Below are 22,618 nucleotides of genomic sequence, written 5' to 3' on the forward strand. Positions count from 1 at the left end.
AGAACTTGGAGTTCCTTCTCTCCTCTCTGAAATGTGTTTGTATAATGACTGAGCACCTCCATTCCTTTTCAGGTGCTTCTGATCAGGTAATGAGCGGCCATTTTGCTGCTGCATTCTGGGAAATGTAGTGTAGAGCAGGGGTGTAGTCTTGACTATACATGGGCCAGGAGGAAGAGGATTGACACTAGGCTCTCAGCACTAAGTCAAATCTCCCTTTCTGAGTCTTGACTTACCAGACATGGAAGATGGTGGTCACTCTTTAATCCTATGACTGTCAGGGAATATGTTGTGTATATTGTTTTTATTGTCGTACGGACAGGGGGTAAAACATACTCTCTCGCCATGCCTTTCGGCCTGGCGAGAGAGTATGTTTTACCCCCTGTCCGTACGTCCGTCCGTGTGTCCGTCCATCTGTCTGCGAGCGGCTAATCTCCGGCACTGTTGGCCCGGTCGCTGCGAAACTGTGCACACACACTCCCTGGGTGCCAATTCAGAACCTCTGCCCCAATTTTTTCAAGTCATGTGATCAAGACTGATCTGTCTGATATTTCATATTCCATCCTGATTGGCTAAGGTTGGCTTCTTATTATCATAGTACAGTACTTGGAGGCCAGTCTATGAAAGCCATGAGAAACTTATAAAGTTTTCAAATGCTTTAAAATCAGTCTTTGTAAATGCCAAGCTAATACATTCCTGTACAACCGGATTGAGTACGGATGATATGAGAGGTCATAGCATAAATAAGTGTTCACGTCAATTTATAAAGGCTGGAAGCCCTAGACATTAGCTGTAACTACGAAACAAAAGCCATAACTAATATCAAACCCAAGTCATGGATTGACATGTAAAAATGCCTATACTCCTCCTGTACTTTAAACATGACATTCATTCAACAACAGGGTTCGTCAATAGGAACATCCTGCATGTTGGCACAGCCTACAACCATGACCTTTATATAAATATATAACACACACACACACACACACACACACACACACACACACACACACACACACACACACACACACACACACACACACACACAGTTTTCTCTAGTGGCCAGGCTGCCTAAATTCCTCCACAATTTGTTCATTAAAAAGTTTGGCCCGGTGGTGGTGCTAGACCAATGTCATGTGGTCACTCAAATCAATATTGCTTGGGAGCAAGAAGGAAGAGCAAGCCATCATTACTTTTGAAGGTTTGGATGTTGGTCACAGACAGGGAATCAATGTCAGTGAGCCTGAGCATTCATGTAAAGCAGGTTTCCATTATCAAACATGTAACATGTAACTACACAATTATTCTTAGCATCAAAGGAAATAAAACTGGCGTTTCAACTTCAGTTTCTATACAAAGAACATTTTCCTTTTGTACATTTGACTTAAGTTCTATCATATAGTGTGTGTGTGTGTGTAGTGTAATGCTGAACCTTTCATCTCTTGTATTGTGTTATGTGTATGAAGTGTATGTAGCCTACTGGACCTAATAATTGTTATTTAAGAATTAATAATTAGATCAATTTCATCCCACGGGAGAAGTTCAGTTTTCAGCTTTACCCAGCTGAGTGCTGTTCACAGAGGGGCACGTTTTCTAGGCGGCCTCTCACCCATACAGCTATGGCCGTCCTGGTAGCAGAATTGTGATTCTGAATACAATGGATGGGTTCAAAAGGTTCATGATGACATAGGTTTAAGTAACGGCAAATAGAAATAAAGGCTAATAGAAAGAGCAAATACAAGCTGTAGGGTTCTGGGTGTGTCGAGAGAAGGTCAGTGGGCGGGATGGTTACTATTAGGTGGATATAAAAACATGCAAAAAGTCCAACAAGAACAACCAAACCAACCTGTCAGAAAATGGATCTGAACAGGATGCCACAGCGATGGCTGCAGCCGTGGATGGCCGTGTTCTTGGGGCTTCCTGCCATAAATGCCGGTATGTAACTAAAGTTCAAGTTTGTAAAATGCAGTAGTTCAAACAGCCCACTGAAATAGTTACTTGAGGCTGTTCTCAATATTACAGAACATTTAGATCAAATTAGATCAAATAATTGGAGATTACAAGCTGATGAATGCATAATGTGTTCGATTTGTCATTAAAATGTATTTAAAATTAATATTGTGCCAGCAATAGGCATGTGCACAGAACTAATAGTAGAAAGTGGCTTTATTTGTGTTTTATGTTGGATCTGATACAATAGTGACTATTTAAAGGAACAGAAGTTGTGAAAATGTGTTAAAATATCCTCAGCTCATTGATGATGTCATTCATTAAATGTATTTGTATTTAGGAGTCTTTACAAGATTAACCAGTACAAAAATAACGTGTACAAATCCACTGATGTATGGTAAAGATGTGATTTGACAGTAAATATGTTTTATTCCTTTTCTCCCAGTCTTAATTCAGTCGATCAACAAAGGCCCCTTAACAGGTAACATTGGAATATTTAACAATGTGTCTGCCTGGAAACAAAAACACTGCATACAGGAATATACACACGCATATACATACACATATACATACGCACTCACACACGCACGCAGGTACGCACGCACGCACGCACACATGCACCCACACACACGTTTATGTTTTATTGTAAATCAATACTATAAAGTTCCTTTAGCATTTTACATGTATTTTACTCTTATTGGAGAAAGCCCAGGCTAATCTTTTGTCATCCCTGCAGAGGTTAGACCAACTCATAATGAGAAGTTCTGCAGTACATGGGGGAACGAGCACTTCAAGACATTTGATGGAGATGTCTTCCAGATGACTTCAGGTTGTAACTACATCCTGACGTCTCAATGCAAGGCCTCATATAGTCAGTTTAACATCCAACTGCAGAGAACAGAAGACGGATTCAAAGTCACAATGAACCTGGAAGGAGCCATCTTTCAAATGACAAACACATCCATCAGTTTTAACGAGAAAGCGTACGTATTGGCCAGTAATATTAGAACATGTTATGATCATTACTAGTAGGGGTGTCTTTAGTAAAGAATGAGTGAAAACAGCTAATTACATAGTTCTTACACCGGAGAGCTTGCTAATGCCTAATATGCAGAAATCAAAGACAAAGGTCCTCATCAGCAAATGGTTGAAAAAAAAGACTAGATCCCATGACCTGGAGGGTTAGTCGGCCGCAATATGATAAGCTGCTATTTGGTTGTCAGGTACACTGTAACTGCTTGTTTTAGCTAGCTATGACTTTACACAAACTAGTTTCAGCCATTGACTGTGGGGTTTTGTTGGACAGCAGCATAATTACATGACAGTTGAAACCAGCTGTGTCTGTGTCTCTCCAGGGTGACAGATCAGTTCAGTGAGTCTGGCGTTTCAGTGGAGAGACTTTCGTCCTACGTCAAGGTCAAAGCTAAGTTCGGCCTTGTTCTCATGACCAACTTTGAAGACTCTCTGTGGGTAGGTCTGGACAACATTCTTCATTATTAATTATTACAAATGTATACAAAAATGTTTTTTTTTGCTCAGCACAATATTGAGTATTTATTAAATATTCATAAAGATGAAAATATATCAAATATATGAATGATAAAGAATAACATCCACTGAATCGTGGGTATACACACACGTATGCACAGATAATAATAATAATAATAATAATAATAATAATAATAACATGCACAGATAAGTAGAACATTACAATCACTAAAGTGATACAATCATTATAATGATGAGTCATTTTTCATTTGAGCATTTGAGATAGGTGTGCTGTCATGCTGATTTAAACACGTTCTAAATGTCTAGCTGACTAATCCGATTTACCTATTGTATAATGTTACAATACAATAATAATGCCATTAATACATATTAATGTTAAAATAGTGTGAGCAGAACATTGATACTGAATATGTTTTATTTTGAAAATTGTTTTAAGGTGGAATTGGATGAACAGTTCAAGAACCAAACCTGTGGACTGTGTGGAGATTTTAATGGAGTCCAGATCTACAACGAATTTATAGAAAACGGTAAAAAAAAAGAGAAGAAAAAACATACTGTAGGAACTCTGTGTTGCTAAAAGTGACTTATCATTAAAGTTTACTTATCGTATTGTCTCTCAACAGGGGACGTGATTGAAGTGGATGATTACGTAGAACGCTGGTTAGCCAATGATCCCTCAAACAGCTGTGTAGCCGTCCAACCAAACAACACGTCTTGTAACCAACATGTAATGAAAACAAAAGTGATACATATCAAATATTCAACATATTTCAATATATCACCCACGTGAATATGCTCCATGCAAATTCTGTTTCTTTATTCTGACCCACAGAATGTAACGTGTGAGCAGCTCTTGGCATCATCGCCCTTCAAAGGCTGTAGAGAGCTGCTGGATTATGAATCTTTTCTCCAAGCTTGTTCCCGCGATCTCTGTCACTGTGACAACGGCAGTTCATGTCTGTGTTCAACCCTGGCTGAGTATTCTCGCCAGTGTGCCCACGCCGGTGGAAATCCACAGAATCATCAACTCTGTAGTAAGAAATATTTAATACTTAAAAATATATCAAAGCACTGTTTAAAATTCAGTCGTGGCACTTACAGTATTGTTTTGGTATTGTTCAATAGCAAAGAGCTGTCCATACAACATGGAGTACAAAGAATGTGGAAGTCCCTGTACAGACACCTGCAGTAACACAGAGAGGAGTAAGCAGTGTGACGACCACTGCATCAACGGATGCTTCTGTCCAGCAGGTACAACAAGAATCACCACATTAATATAACATAAATATCTGATTCCTGGAAATGATCAGGTTATGAGAATAAGTAGGTTAACATGTTTACATGTGTTGGTCACATAAATACACACAAAGATCTTATGTCAGAATACGCCTTTTTTTCTCCTATGCACCTTAAGTGTAGAAATCCCTGAATATGTATTAATAATAATAATTATTACCTTAATCTTAAGGAACTGTGTTTGACGACATCCAGAAGAGTGGCTGTGTCCCTGTTTCACAGTGTTCCTGTGTTCACGATGGCAAAATCTACACGGCTGGAGAGTCCTACTCCAAGACATGTTCAAAATGGTAATAATAAACTGTATAGAAACAAAGGGAATCCCACACACTATCTTCACTTAAAGCAAAAAAAATCTTTAATCGTACATTTCGGTCGTTCAGACCTTCATCAGGTAGCCTACATCTACCTGATGACCTGATGAAGTTCAGAGTGACCGAAACGTTGTATCATTAATGTTTTTTGACTGCTAAGTTGTTAAAAATTATTGTGACGCTATGTTAACTAATCTTGCTGGGGACCCCCTGGTACTCTCTCAAGGACCACTGGTTGAAAACCACTGTGCTAAGGGCATGAAATATATATGTGCATACCGTACAATTTACATGAACTGTACTACATGGAATTATGTGTAAGTGTATAGTAGTATATAAATGTAGACATGTGTGTGTTTTTCAGTACCTGTGCAGGTGGTAGGTGGAGTTGTGTTGACACCAACTGTCCTGGAACCTGCAGTGTCATGGCTGGCAGTTTCTTCACCACCTACGATGAGAACCAATACGAGTTCAGCGGAGACTGCTCCTATATTCTGACACAAGTTAGTCAAACAAACAAGATGAAACATCTCAAACTGTATCGATTCATGCTACTGTTGACTGAGATTTACTGCATTATGAGGAAAGGGTTTTTCTTATGTTAAAGGATAAATTCCCCCATTTTCAACCAATCTTCATATATGGTCTTCACTAATGCTTATTATAAGATAGCACTATTTCTGTCAGTTCAGTCTATGTGTCAGAGGAGGGCTGTGGACAGTTCGGAAACCTGCCTTCCAGTGACCAGTTTGTATTGGGTTTTTCATTGTATGTCAGCACATACAAAGGTTTTAATTAATTTCTTGTGGGTATACAGTAGCTTCACTACTTTCAGAATGATTGCAAACTTGCAAGTAAAGCCTCAATTTGTAACTTTTCATTTCTGGTGTTAAGCAAATCCTGACAGGTTGATGCTTATCAACCTGTCAGGACCTGTTGTGATCTTGTTGGTCTGCTATTCTTGATCTTTTGTTCCTCTTTCCCAGTTCAAATAAAGGCTGCTTCTATCTTCACCTTGTTTTCCAGGTGAAAAGTGAGAACATCACAGTTCATGGTGATCTGTCCAGATGTGGCAAATCTGACTCTGAGACATGTCTGGAGGCTGTTACTGTAGTCCTGCCAGGACAGGTAGGTTACCAGGCTATGTCTCTCTTTCTCACACATAAACAAATCAACACTTGCCTTTGGTAACAATGTTTAGCTTCTCATAGTTTTTGTAATGCCCTACTTTCACTCCTGGTTTTAGTTGGTAAATTAAATGAGTAATTTAAAATATGTAAAGGTGCGTATTTATTTTTTTATATTTATAGTTATCCTCTGTAATATTTTGTCTGATGTATGTTGTGCTGATGTGTCTTCTTTTTATCACCAAATAAATTAATTAATTCATGAAATACTATTATTACTTTACATTTTATATAGCCTATAAGTACATATGGTGGACAATACGTAAGACATTGAGTGGTCAAGTAAGACATACTTATTTGTTTTTTAACTACAGAAAATTAAAGTCGAAGAGAGTGGAACAATATATTATAACAAACTGATTTCTCAAGTACCCCTCCTCCTGGGTGAGTTTCCATCCATTGGATGGATTTTTTTTTCTTCTTACATGTAGTCTAATTGGTTTATTACAGCCATCGATGTTGATTGTCTTTAATGTACTGTAAGTCATTCTGTAAATCTGTATTTCACAGACAATCTAAAAGTCTTCAAGCCGTCCACGTTCCACATGCTCATTCATACTAGCTATGGACTCCAGGTGCAGATACAGCTAACACCCAGAATGCAAGTCTACATCACAGCTGCTGCATCTCTTAAGGGGAAGCTCCGGGGTATGCATCCATACCATAATGTTTTGTATTATTAATAAACAATATATTCAATAGGGTGATATATTGATATGACTGTTGTTTCCCCAGGTCTTTGTGGAGACTTTAACGATGTTAAAACTGATGACTTGAAAACCACTTCTGGGCTGATTGAGGGTCGGGCTGCGCAGTTTGCTAATACATGGATGAGTAAAGCTTCCTGTCCTGCCAGCAAAGTCTTTACCGGCGCATGCAGTCAGAATGTGCAGAAAGGTCAGTTATCTGCACAGTGTTTTAGTCTGTGTATTGAACTATTTCAGTGCATCACACTTTCTTTCTTTTTTTTACAGAGAGGTACGCTGAGAATTGGTGTTCCATGATTGCTGATCCCAAAGGGATTTTTTCTCAGTGCCATTCTGAAATAGATCCAGAGTTCTATGAAGCTGTAAGATTTGATATTTTTCAAATAATTCAGCCAAATGTCGATTAAATGCGTGCATAGATTGACCCTGTGAATAACCCTCTTCATAGAGCTGTAAGGAGGCTACCTGCTCCTGTGCGAAGAGCGAGGACTGCATGTGTGCGGCTGTATCTGCCTACGTTCAGACCTGCGCTGCTGCAGGCATCTTCATCACTGGGTGGAGAGACACAGTGTGCGGTAAGCTCTACATACAAACATCTGCTTTCACATGAACAGCAGTGCTTGGTTTTTTTTTGTTTAAAAAAATAAATAAATTATCCCTCGATTTTGTAACCATTTTTTCACCCGGTGCCAATTTGCTAAGTGATCCTGGGCACTACAATCCCCCCACCAGCCTAGGGAGGCCAGGGCCGAGCTCATGCCTCCTTCAATGCATGAGAGCCAACTGACCTTCTTGTCACCTGACAGGGGGGAGTTTCCCTGGTTGGACGTAGCGCGTGGAAGGAACACGTTATTCCAACCAGTTCCCTTCCCCTCCATCAGGCGCCCCGGCTGACCAGGGGGAGGCAGTATAGTGACCAGGATTACTACATGTTTTTGTGAGGGTATTAACTACCCTAGGAGACACGGGGAGAACATGCAAACTCCACACAGAGTAGGCCCTTTCGCCAACCCCACCTAGGGTATGGGCGCTGATAGGGTAACAGCAGTGCTTGTTAGAATCAAACCACTCATAGGCTCTCATGTTTTCACAGAAAAATACACAACCTCCTGCCCTGCTAACATGGTGTACAGCTACAAAATGACCGGCTGTAATCGGGGCTGTCGCTCTCTAAGCCAGCCCGACGCCACGTGCCAGATTGCGTTTACTCCTGTGGACGGCTGTGGATGTGCTGAAGGAACTTACCTGAATGAAAAGGGAGACTGTGTGCCGGCGATAAAATGTCCCTGCTATGACAAGTATCACCAGATTCAATCGGGGAACACCGTCAAGATCCAGGGAACAACCTGGTGAGGATTTCACTGCTCCAATATGCTTCTTCTCTGATGTTTTTTTACTGCTACTCTTTGATCTTCTCTCCAACGTGTCTCTTTCACTCCCTAGTGTCTGCAAGCATGGGAAACTCAACTGTTATGGAAAACCAAACATTACATGTGGGTACTCAGCACTTTACTCATTGGATCATTTCTAACATAACAAGTATGGTGTGGTTTTTAACACCATTTTCTTTTCAGCCTGCAAAGCTCCGATGGCCTTCTTCAACTGCTCCAATGCTTTGGTGGACGCAAAAGGCTCAGAATGCCAGAAGAGCTGTCAGTCTGCCGACACGGAATGTGTAAATTGACTTTTGCTTTTTTACCATAGCTTGTTGAGACAATACACAAAACAGAACCCCAGAATGAATAGGCTATATGCACAGCAGCCATATTGGAAGGAAATTGGGCCTCTTCCTTACTTCCTTCACAGGTGTTACCAATGATACTTATGAAGGCTCTGTTCCATTTTGTGTAGCACAGTGGTTCTCAAACTTCAAGGACCCCCATAACTCTGAGAGTGTACAAATGTACACTCTCAGAGTTATACACCCGTAAGGGGCCATTTGGAAGCCCCTCAAGGAACCATGAGGGTCCCTGGACCACACTTTGAGACCCATTGGTGTAGCAGAGTGTTTCCAGTGAGCCAACATGCACAATATCAGCACTGTGACTCTGTTTGACCTGAATGTAACAGAGCCTTAATTAATATTATTGGTAACACATTATTGGTATCATCATCAACACAACACTTGGTGATGGAAAAATGAATCACTTAGTTATATTGATAATCTATAATTATCGATTATCAATAATATTATAATTATTCATTATTATCAATGCAATGCTGACTTCAGTTTGTTGCTGATAAAGGTGTGGTATATGTTGAACAGAACTTGTGTTGATGTGTTTTGTAGGTGAGCTCTGATTGTGAGTCAGGCTGTATGTGTCCTGATGGCTTGCTGTCCGATGGTAAAGGGGGATGTATCAAAGAGAACCAGTGTCCCTGTTTGTATGGTGGGCTCACCTATCAGCCTGGACAGACAGTCAAGGTGGACTGTAACACCTGGTAAGGGACCTGTATGCACTGGATGATGTTTTTGTGTTTTATTTAGCATTTATCTGATGTTCTAGATTAACACCATTCTGTCACGGTCATTACAGCACATGCTCTGGGAGAACATGGAATTGCACCACAAAGCAATGTGCAGGGACCTGCAGCATCTATGGAGAGGGTCATTATGTCACTTTTGATGACAAGAGGTTCTCTTTTCATGGTGGCTGTGGATATGTCTTTGCTCAGGTACAGTAGTGAGTCTCTTTCTGTGATCTCAGTGGTTTGATGTGATGTGAATTCAGTCAGACTGCTAATGCCAGCATCTTACAGGATTACTGCGGCAGCAATACCAACGGCACCTTCAGGGTTCTGACTGAGAGTGTCCCATGTGGGCCTGCCTACCAAACCTGCTCCATCTTGATCAAGCTCTTCTTAGGGGTACAAAGCACAGTTAAAAGAAATGCATATTTGCTCGACACATACCTTAATGGTGCATTACAAGTCAACATGTTTTGCTCTTTGTTATTTCAGGACACTGAAATTGAACTGAGTGAGGAAAGAGTCAGAGTTGTCAAACAAAATAAAAGCCAGGACGTCTCCTATAAGGTCCACACTATGGGCATTTATCTGGTGCTTGAGGCAAAACAGGGACTGACTCTCATCTGGGACAAGAAGACCGGTCTGATGATCAAACTCAGCTCTACACACAAGGTGAGTCAACAATAGAAAACACATACATCTCGTTAAGAATAGAACCAACACTCTATATCTATAGTATCTATAGTATCAATTATGTGGTGCTGTAAGAATTATTACACTATATCAAAACATCTGAGGGCTTCAGAATTGGGGTAAAATGCTAAACTGACTGCCTGGAGCAAAGGCGGTTGTTTGATGATTCCTGAATCTAACTATATAAATGGCGACCAACTTCCGCACCCTCGGTGTCGACACCCCACAGCTCTGTTATCGAATAAACAACGCACCGCCAGACCACATGTCGCCAACTGAGTCGCCACGGCGGCCGCGCTGAATTTACGCCTCGCGTAGGGGACATCTCACTGCTCACTACACCTTTTCCACCGCGCAACATAATTAATTCTACTCACCAAATGTCGGACAAAACGGAAGGGGAGCCAGCTTCGTACCGTTTACCGTGCGCACGACCTCATCACCACAACAGCACGCAGCCGCTGCGGGGGTTTTTTCCTTTTTTTCCAAACTTTTTTTTGGTCACCATTTTCTCCAGGCACCATTTCTGGTGTAACGTGCGGCAGCATGCGCTGGGTTGCCACGTTTGTGCGGCAGCATGTGCTGGGTTGCCAGGTTTGCACAGCCAGCGCCAGAAACAAGCAACCACCTTCATGAAAAAAAAAAAAAATGTTCCAGGGGTGTCCCCGCGCGTCCCAACACTCCACAGGGGGTCAGTGGACCATCAGGGGGTCCGCGGACCCCCTGTGGACCCCCTGAAACATAACAAATATTATTTCTTCAAATTTTTTCCTTTTTCAAAAAAAAATTTCCACAGTTTTACTCCGGCGATTTGGGTCCCCCAATATACACACGGCCACGCTGGGCCCCGTGCGCGGCTGGGGTTGAGGGGGGCGTAGCCCCCCGAAACTCTAGTGTTTTATAAATGGCATGCAATTTTTCCTCCAGGGAAAGGTGTGTGGTCTGTGTGGGAACTATGATGGAAATGCAAGGAATGATTTCACAACCAGGAACCAGGAAGTTGTTGTGAAAGCTCTTCAATTTGGAAACAGCTGGAAAGTTTCTCCTAGTTGTCCTGACAAGGAAAGTGAGAAAGGTCCTTGTGTTGTCTACTCCTACAGACAGGCCTGGGCTGTGAGGCACTGCAGCATTATCAACACTGATGTATTCAAAGCCTGTCACTTGAAGGTAACACGTCACACTCACACATACACATACACGCACGCACACACACACACACACACACACACACACACACACACACACACACACACACACACACACACACACACACACACACACACACACACACGTATGTACGGTTATAATCAGTGTTGTGCCTGAACGCGTTCAATGAACGATCGTTCATGAACTCGTTCGTATTTTGGGCGAACGTGAACTGAACGTACTGTATATCCGCTAGATGAACGTTATTGTGAACGCGTTCATTCTGGCGTTTGTGAACGGCGTTCTCTCTTCGTTCAAACTTCGTTCAAGAGTGTCCCAAAATTCCATGGTTACATCGGTTTGTCATGTTGTATTTCATCCTATTCTGTGTTTCCGAGGCGTCTTGAACGCACCATCAGCCAAAAAAATAGAAAAGCAAGGCGGCGTCTCAAATTCATGTGCGCAGAGCGGAGACCGACTTCGAGTGAACAGTCTCATTGCAGCGACAGCTAGTGAACAGCACAGACAGTTACGGCCACTCGGCCAGGGCGAAGAGCTGACACTTTATCCGCTCTGCGAAGCTCATTTCCCGGCCACAAGCATTTGGAAGTTGACTTGTGTCTCTTCCAAAGTATCGTGTTGTTTCCTTGGCTTCACTGCCGACAAAATTAACTTGAAGCTGGGCTGAATTAATAAAGTAAACACCGCGGAACGGCGAAATGAGTTTGGGATGTTACAACAACATGTCCGGACCGTGGCTGATGCGTCGTGCACCGTAGCCTACAGCCGACTTTAGGACGGTAGCCCCGGCCCCCGAACCTCTGAATGAACGTATTGTAGTCTGGACGTCCGACCCGACTTTATTTTGGCATTAAAAGTGGACTTCTGCACCTGGCTTTTGATGTTAACAGTGTCATACACTCACTTTGACAAGCCCCCAGCCCCCCCGCCAAGATGAATGAAAAATTAAAACACCATTACATTATTATGCATTACATTAGTATTAACCACATGAACCCCAGATGGGGGGAACATAAGCCAAAAATAGCCGATCTACAAGCTCACAACGTGTTGCAGCGCAACGCGTTGTGAGCTTGTAGATCTGCTATTTTTGGCAGAGAGAAAAAAAGCGTCCAAGAAAAGTAGGCCTCCCACCAAGATGAATGAAAATCTTTAGAAAATAGCAGATCTACAAGCTCACTGTGTCGCACCGTGACCTTTTGTGAGCATAGAGGTATCGGTTGTGAGCTTGTAGATCGGCTATTTTCCAATAGCCAAAACTTAAATAGGGCTGAAGTGATTCATGTATTTGCAAAATCTACATAGTAACTAGTAACTTCAGTTTTCAAATAATTAAAAATAAGTACAATATTTGCCTCTGAGATGTAGAGTAGAAGTAAGTAAGTACTGAAAACTGCTAATACTCTAGTAAAGTAAAAGTACCTCAAAATTGTACTTAAGTACAGTACTTGAATAAATGTACTTAGTTACTTTACACCACTGGAAATAATAAATATAGGGTGCTTTGTGTATGTACACCAGAGAGGATATAATGTATAAGAAAATTAAATAAATAACATTGGTTTTATAATGTATTGGATAAAAAATAAAAGTATAGTAATAATAATAAATAATAGATTCGGATGCATCCTGCTCCATATACAATACAATACAATGCACTGCTTTTCAGTTAATCATTCAAGTTTGAGACAATAAAAATATGCGATTAATAAGCGATTAATCGCGCGATTAACTACACAAATCATGCGATTAATCGCGATTAAAAATTTTAATCGCCTGACAGCACTAATATATATTGAAAAAAAAGAACGAAAAAGAACTGAACTAGTTCATTTTTTGAACCATGAACTTTAGTTCAAAATTTTGAATTATGAACTGAACTTTGAACTAGTTCATTTTAAAATTTGTGAACTGAACTTTGAACTAGTTCATATTTTAAGTGAACTTTCCCAACACTGGTTATAATATCATAATCGTTTGTATAGTAATTAGTGAACTTTATTGATAATTGAAGTGAATCCACCAAAACAACATATTTATTAACTTGTTAACTGCAACAAAATACTGAATATTTAAGTTAGTTTAGGTTAGGTTATTGAGGGCAGTGTTGTGGTCATATATCATCAAAAGGATGAGACCTGCATATAAAACCCCAAGTTGAGGTCCAACTTGAATCTAGCACAGTTAATTCAACTCTGCTCCGTCGTTCGTTCGGTCGTTCGTTCATTCGTTCGGTCCATCCGTCCCTCCCTCCCTCCCACCCAAGATGCAAAGAAATCCACACTGCTACAGTACACACTCTCTCTAGACATAACAAGCATATTTTGTAAACAAATCCCCCTTCCCAAAAACAAATAACCACATAAACATATTGCACATGTATTGCTAATAAATACCGCTAAAATGTATTAAGGAACTTTATACAGCATTTTATTCTACTGATTGGTTTTGGTTCATTCTTGTCAATAACATATGCTATGTTTAGTAATGTCTTGATGAATTCACTAGAAAATCGTAATTATAATTATTAAATGTTTTCTCTGGAAAAAGGTGGATCCCAAAAACTACTATGATACGTGTGTGAAGGACTCATGTGCCTGTAACTCTGGGGGTGACTGTGAGTGTTTCTGCACAGCGGTGGCAGCTTACGCTGCTGCCTGTAACACAGCTGGAGTGTGCGTGAGGTGGAGAACTCCCAAAGTCTGCCGTGAGTCCTTGTCCAAGCAAATCAAACATAAAAGCATCTGTCATTGGCTCTATGCACAGCACCCATATTATCGCTTCCTTCACAGGTGTTACCAGTGATACTAATGAAGGCTCTGTTCCATTTAGTGTAGCACAGTAGTTCTCATATTTTTGAATTTCAGTTTTCCACGACCCCCATAACGAGAGTTGGACCCTTACGGGTCCATTTGGTTCCATTTGTACACATGCACAATATCAGCACCCTGACTCCGTCTGACCAGAATGGAACAGAGCCTTCATTAGTATCATTGGTAACACCTGTGAATGTCTGTGAATGTCTTATGTCATATGGCTGCTGTGCATGATAGAGTCTATTGTCAATCTGTTGCATTCTGATACACTAGAGACCCTAACAGACAGGGGTTTGCTGTTGTCTTGATAACTGTCTCTGTCCTACACAGCTCTGTTCTGTGATTATTACAACCCATCTGGAGAATGTGAATGGCATTATGAACCCTGTGGTAAACCATGTATGAAGACTTGCACAAATCCTTCAGGAGTATGCACCAATCCGATACCGGCTCTGGAGGGTATGACGTATTCATTTATTTATAGATAAGGAAAACAGAGGAAGTAGGATAACAGAACTAAATGCCTGAGGAGAATTCAATTAAGAAAAGTAGTAGTTTAAAGCAAATGGCAAAACAAATGAAGACAATAAGTAGAACATCTCAAGTCCTGTTTCACGGCTCGAGTTTGTTACAGTAGTTACTGATATGGTATATGATCCGGGGTAGTGTAATATTATAAATATAATTAAATGTTTACACCAGAGATCCGGATGTGCAATCTCAACTCATATCCATTCTGTGTTGTTCTATGTTCTCCACTGAATCATCTTGTCTTAGGGTGCTACCCACGATGCCCTCAGGAACGACCTTATCTGGAAGAATCTACTATGAAATGTGTGCAGACAAACCAGTGTGGCTGTTATGTTGATGGAGAGCATTATAAGGAAGGCGAGGACATGCCTTCAGTCTATAGCTGCTACACATGGTATTTATATAAATTGGTTGATGTAATGCTGTAGAAAGAAACAATGATTGACACATACAGTGAGAGGATAGTGGAATGTTTATTGTGTGCACCAAAACTCCCCAAAAGGAAATAAATCAACCAAAGTGAGGGATTCAAATTCATATAATGTGTACATGTGCTATGCACAAAATTCAGTGTATGAAATTGGGATAAATGTATTTTCATTCCTCAGCCGACTCAGTGCTCTGTACATGAAAACCTGAAATGTGTTTAATCATTCAAAACTCCAAATGAATCCCAAAAAACGAATCAAATATCATTGAAACTGTCCAATGCTAAATGTTCTAAAATATTAACAATCCTCTTGACAATTGTGCTTGAAAATGTGATGTCAAATTGCAATGTAGTTTTCAATATTCATGAACTAAACTTCTTTAATCTCCATATGTTTGAAGTTCTTGTGCATCCACAAAAGCGACCTGCACCTATGATGTCAATGGTAACTATATATTATTCTGATATATTTATAATGTAATATTATTACTTTAAACATATATACTACAAAAATTACTCTATCAACATTTTGTGTGTATGTTGTTTCTATCTTAGCTTGCTTTTGTTGGTACAATGGAAACAAATACCAATACGGAGCAACAATTTATGACACACATGATGGAGATGGTACTTGTATCACTGCAACCTGTGGAAAGAATGGAAACATTACGAGGGTCATGAAGCCATGTCCTACGACTACTACAACACCAACAACTACACCTACCCCATCAACTACTACACCCCTTATCTCTACTACCACCACTATTCAAGCTACTACTACTAAGCTTACCACAACTACAGAAGTGGTCCACACCACAACCACAGCAAAACCTACAACAACCACAACCACAGAAGGCCCTCCATTGACGACCACAACCACAGAAGTGGTCCACACCACAACTACAGAAAAGCCGCCAACGACCACAACTACAGAAAAGCCGACAACGACCACAACCACAGAAAAACCGACAAGGACCACAACTACAAAACCAACAACTACATCTACCCCATCAACTACTACACCCTTTATCTTTACTACCACCACTATTCCAGCTACTACTACTAAGCCTATCACAACTAAAGAAGTGGTCCACACTACAACCACAGAAAAACCTACAACGACCACAACCACAGAAAACCCGACAACGACCACAACCGCAGAAAAACCGACAACGACCACAACAACAGAAAAACCGACAAAGACCACAACTACAGGAAAGCCGACAACGACCACAACCACAGAAAAACCGACAATGACCACAACTACAGAAAAACCAACAACGACCAAAACCACAGAAGGGACGCCATTGACGACCACAACTAAAGAAAACCCGACAACGACCAGAACCACAGAAAAACCGACAACCACCACAACCACAGAAAAACCGACAACGGCCACAACTACAGAAAAACCGACAATGACCACAACCACAGAAGGGACGCCATTGACGACCACAACCACAGAAAAACCGACAAAGACCACAACTACAGAAATACCGACAACGACAACAACCAAAGAAAAACCAACAACCACAGAAATACCGACAACTACCACAACTACAGAAAAACCGACAAAGACCACAACCACAGAAATACCGAAAACCACCACAACCACAGAAAAACCGACAAAGACCACAACCACAGAAATACCGACAACCACCACAACCACAGAAATACCGACAAAGACCACAACTCCAGAAAAACCCACAACGACCACAACTACAGAAATACCGACAAGCACCACAACCACAGAAAAACCGACAAAGCCCACAACCACAGAAATACCAACAACCACCACAGCCACAGAAAAACCGACAAAGACCACAACTACAGAAAAACCGACAACGACCACAACCACAGAAATACCGACAACCACCATAACCACAGAAAAACCGACAAAGACCACAACCACAGAAATACCGACAACCACCACAACCACAGAAAAACCGACAAAGCCCACAACCACAGAAATACCGACAACCACCACAACCACAGAAATACCGACAACCACCACAACCACAGAAATACCGACAACCACAGAAAAACCGACAAAGACCACAACCACAGAAATACCGACAACCACCACAACCACAGAAAAACCGACAAAGCCCACAACCACAGAAATACCGACAACCACCACAACCACAGAAAAACCCACAACGACCACAACCACAGAAATACCGACAACCACCACAACCACAGAAAAACCCACAACGACCACAACCACAGAAATACCGACAACTACCACAACCACAGAAATACCGACAACCACCACAACCACAGAAAAACCGACAAAGACCACAACCACAGAAATACCGACAACTACCACAACCACAGAAAAACCAACAAAGACCACAACCACAGAAATACCGACAACTACCACAACTACAGAAAAACCGACAAAGACCACAACTACAGAAAAACCGACAACGACCACAGAAATACCGACAACCACCATAACCACAGAAAAACCGATAAAGACCACTACCACAGAAATACCGACAACTACCACAACCACAGAAATACCGACAACCACCACAACCACAGAAATACCGACAACCACCACAACCACAGAAAAACCGACAAAGACCACAACCACAGAAATACCGACAACTACCACAACCACAGAAAAACCAACAAAGACCACAACCACAGAAATACCGACAACTACCACAACTACAGAAAAACCGACAAAGACCACAACTACAGAAAAACCGACAACGACCACAACCACAGAAATACCGACAACCACCATAACCACAGAAAAACCGATAAAGACCACTACCACAGAAATACCGACAACCACCACAACCACAGAAATACCGACAAAGACCACTACCACAGAAATACCAACAACCACCACAACCACAGAAATACCGACAATCACCACAACCACAGAAATACCGACAACCACCACAACCACAGAAAAACCGACAAAGACCACAACCACAGAAATACCGACAACTACCACAACCACAGAAAAACCGACAAAGACCACTACCACAGAAATACCAACAACCACCACAACCACAGAAATACCGACAACTACCACAACCACAGAAAAACCGACAAAGCCCACAACCACAGAAATACCGACAACCACCACAACCACAGAAAAACCGACAAAGACCACAACCACAGAAATACCGACAACTACCACAACCACAGAAATACCGACAACCACCACAACCACAGAAAAACCGATAAAGACCACAACTACAGAAAAAACGACAACGACCACAACCACAGAAATACCGACAATCACCACAACCACAGAAAAACCGACAAAGACCACAACCACAGAAATACCGACAAAGACCACAACCACAGAAATACCGACAACTACCACAACTACAGAAAAACCGACAAAGACCACAACTACAGAAAAACCGACAACGACCACAACCACAGAAATACCGACAACCACCATAACCACAGAAAAACCGACAAAGACCACTACCACAGAAATACCGACAACCACCACAACCACAGAAATACCGACAACCACCACAACCACAGAAAAACCGACAAAGCCCACAACCACAGAAATACCGACAACCACCACAACCACAGAAATACCGACAACCACCACAACTCCAGAAAAACCCACAACGACCACAACCACAGAAATACCGACAACCACCACAACCACAGAAATACCGACAACCAACACAACCACAGAAAAACCGACAAAGACCACAACCACAGAAATACCGACAACCACCACAACCACAGAAAAACCGACAAAGACCACAACCACAGAAATACCGACAACTACCACAACCACAGAAAAACCGACAACGACCACAACCACAGAAAAACCGACAAAGACCACAACTACAGAAAAACCGACAACGACCACAACCACAGAAATACCGACAATCACCACAACCACAGAAAAACCAACAAAGACCACAACCACAGAAATACCGACAACTACCACAACTACAGAAAAACCGACAAAGACCACAACTACAGAAAAACCGACAACTACCACAACCACAGAAATACCGACAACCACCATAACCACAGAAAAACCGATAAAGACCACTACCACAGAAATACCGACAACCACCACAACCACAGAAATACCGACAAAGACCACTACCACAGAAATACCAACAACCACCACAACCACAGAAATACCGACAATCACCACAACCACAGAAATACCGACAACCACCACAACCACAGAAAAACCGACAAAGACCACAACCACAGAAATACCGACAACTACCACAACCACAGAAAAACCGACAAAGACCACTACCACAGAAATACCAACAACCACCACAACCACAGAAATACCGACGACTACCACAACCACAGAAAAACCGACAAAGCCCACAACTACAGAAATACCAACAACCACCACAACCACAGAAATACCGACAACTACCACAACCACAGAAAAACCGACAAAGACCACTACCACAGAAATACCAACAACCACCACAACCACAGAAATACCGACAACCACCACAACCACAGAAAAACCGACAAAGACCACAACCACAGAAATACCGACAACTACCACAACCACAGAAATACCGACAACCACCACAACCACAGAAAAACCGACAAAGACCACAACTACAGAAAAACCGACAACGACCACAACCACAGAAATACCGACAATCACCACAACCACAGAAAAACCGACAAAGACCACAACCACAGAAATACCGACAAAGACCACAACCACAGAAATACCGACAACTACCACAACTACAGAAAAACCGACAAAGACCACAACTACAGAAAAACCGACAACGACCACAACCACAGAAATACCGACAACCACCATAACCACAGAAAAACCGACAAAGACCACTACCACAGAAATACCGACAACCACCACAACCACAGAAATACCGACAACCACCACAACCACAGAAAAACCGACAAAGCCCACAACCACAGAAATACCGACAACCACCACAACCACAGAAATACCGACAAAGACCACAACTCCAGAAAAACCCACAACGACCACAACTACAGAAATACCGACAAGCACCTCAACCACAGAAAAACCGACAAAGACCACAACTACAGAAAAACCGACAAAGACCACTACCACAGAAATACCAACAACCACCACAACCACAGAAAAACCGACAAAGACCACAACCACAGAAATACCGACAAAGACCACTACCACAGAAATACCGACAACCACCACAACCACAGAAATACCGACAACCACCACAACCACAGAAATACCGACAAAGACCACAACTCCAGAAAAACCCACAACGACCACAACTACAGAAATACCGACAAGCACCACAACCACAGAAAAACCGACAAAGCCCACAACCACAGAAATACCAACAACCACCACAACCACAGAAAAACCGACAAAGACCACAACTACAGAAAAACCGACAACGACCACAACCACAGAAATACCAACAACCACCACAACCACAGAAAAACCGACAACCACCACAACTACAGAAAAACCGACAAAGACCACAACCACAGAAATACCGATAACTACCACAACCACAGAAATACCGACAACCACCACAACCACAGAAATACCGACAACCACCACAACCACAGAAAAACCGACAAATACCACAACCACAGAAATACCGACAACCACCACAACCACAGAAAAACCGACAGAGACCACAACCACAGAAATACCGACAACCACCACAACCACAGAAATACCGACAACCACCACAACCACAGAAAAACCGACAAAGACCACAACCACAGAAATACCGACAACTACCACAACCACAGAAAAACCGACAACCACCACAATTACAGAAAAACCAACAACGACCACAACTACAGAAAAAACAACAATGACCACAACTACAAAAAAAACAACAATGACCACAACTGCAGAAAAACCAACAACGACCACAACCACAGAAAAACCGACAAAGACCACAACTACAACTACAAAACCAACAACTACACCTACCCCATCAACTACTACACCCTTTATCTTTACTACCACCACTATTCAAGCTACTACTACTAAGCCTACCACAACTACAGAAGTGGTCCACACTACAACCACAGAAAAACCTACAACAACCACAACCACAGAAAATCTGACAACGACCACAACCACAGAAAAACCGACAAAGACCACCACATCCACAGAAAAACCAACAACCACCACAAAAACAGAGAAGCCTAGCACAACCACAGAAATACCCATCATCACACAACCAACAACCACAAAGCCAACAGAAACCACAGAAAGATTGAGAACATGTTCTTGCAAGTACAAGAATCAGAAATTTCCTGCTGGTAAGTAAAAAACGTTCCTGTAGCGAATGGCACTCATGGCTTTATTTCATAAAAACATATCTTTTAAATCAGTTAAGTGCAAGAGTTAATGTTTTTTTTATCTTCTCCCATACTAGGAGCTATTATCTATAATGTGACAGATGCAGAGGGCTGGTGTTACCTTGCAATCTGTGATCCCTTGTGTACGGGTAACATTAAGAAAAACAGTACTCTATGCCTGTCTACTACCACAACCACAACTACCACCACCACCATCACCACGACCACCACGCCCCTATTGACCTCTATAGGGCCAGTTGAATGCAAAAAGAGTGAAATCTGTGAAGTCATAATGAGCATGTAAGAAGGAATTAAACATCAGGTAAAATAATATCTGTGTAATGTATTCACACACTAACACAAGTGTACTTTATTTGAACACAAAGGGCTTTTGAGAAATGCCACAAAGTCGTTTCACCAACACCATACTATAAAGCCTGTCAGGCTGACGTTTGTTACACGAACATGACCTTGGTGGGCTGTAACATTACGAAGACGTACGCTTCAAAATGTGCAGAAAGCACAATCTGTGTTGATTGGAGGAATCATACAAATGGACAATGTGGTAAGGTTTTCTTTTGTTGTGTCTCAAAATAGTTGTTTAGAGTTGTAAATAATATTCTGACTACCTTTCTGTATCAGCTTGATTCTTAATCTGCTTCTTCTTGTTTCAGGATATAAATGCCCCAAGGGCCAGATCTACAAGGCTTGTGGTCCAACTTCTTCACAAACAACATGTAATGGAAGGTACCTGCTGTAGTTAAGACAATATTTTTACACATATAATATACTATAGCCTAATTCATGTGCTAATGCTTCATATCCATATGAGCAAAATCGGCGGGTGGTTTGTTTATTTTTGGAACACAGTTCTTATATGACAAGATGCGATTTTTTGTAATGAATGAATTATACATGCGTGGCCATATACGCGTGTGTGCACATTTTAAAAATGAATTAATTATATGTGTGCGTGCCGTGCGTGTGGGAGGGAGGAAATAATTATAGTATACCCTCCAAAAAATCTAGAACACACCACTGATAGTGCCCTCTTGCGGTAATGAAGTCAGACTTCGGTGCTCTATTACATATACATTTTATTCTCTGCTGTACTCCAGTACACAACATTAAGTAACATTATTGTGATCTCCCACCATAATTCTGTGATGTATTTCTTCATTCTTAGATACAATGAAAAGAATTTGGTGAAAAGGTCAAGAATTTCTGCGTC

At 41.5% G+C, this 22,618-nt stretch overlaps 2 protein-coding genes across 2 annotated transcripts; both read left to right on the forward strand.

Moving 5' to 3' along the window:
- Positions 1-1,853: 1,853 nt before the first annotated feature.
- LOC311050624 (mucin-2-like) lies at positions 1,854-16,132 on the forward strand (the record flags this gene model as incomplete). Its single annotated transcript, XM_084064710.1, has 20 exons — positions 1,854-1,932; positions 2,684-2,930; positions 3,303-3,417; positions 4,289-4,490; positions 4,582-4,707; positions 4,925-5,042; positions 5,488-5,569; positions 6,093-6,194; positions 7,409-7,535; positions 8,054-8,309; positions 8,404-8,453; positions 8,535-8,635; positions 9,251-9,402; positions 9,498-9,636; positions 9,922-10,101; positions 11,050-11,289; positions 13,840-13,996; positions 14,436-14,495; positions 14,883-15,030; positions 15,892-16,132. 20 exons carry the CDS (start codon positions 1,854-1,856, stop codon positions 16,130-16,132), a joined length of 2,922 nt encoding a protein of 973 aa, XP_083920836.1.
- Positions 16,133-16,319: 187 nt separating this feature from the next.
- Positions 16,320-21,648, forward strand: LOC311050625 (uncharacterized protein; the record flags this gene model as incomplete). Its single annotated transcript, XM_084064711.1, has 2 exons — positions 16,320-21,348; positions 21,548-21,648. 2 exons carry the CDS (start codon positions 16,320-16,322, stop codon positions 21,646-21,648), a joined length of 5,130 nt encoding a protein of 1,709 aa, XP_083920837.1.
- Between the last annotated feature and the right edge of the window lie 970 nt (positions 21,649-22,618).

Source organism: Gymnoscopelus microlampas (assembly GCF_963454915.1).
Source record: "Gymnoscopelus microlampas genome assembly, chromosome: 8".
NCBI classification, from domain to species: Eukaryota; Metazoa; Chordata; class Actinopteri; order Myctophiformes; family Myctophidae; genus Gymnoscopelus; species Gymnoscopelus microlampas.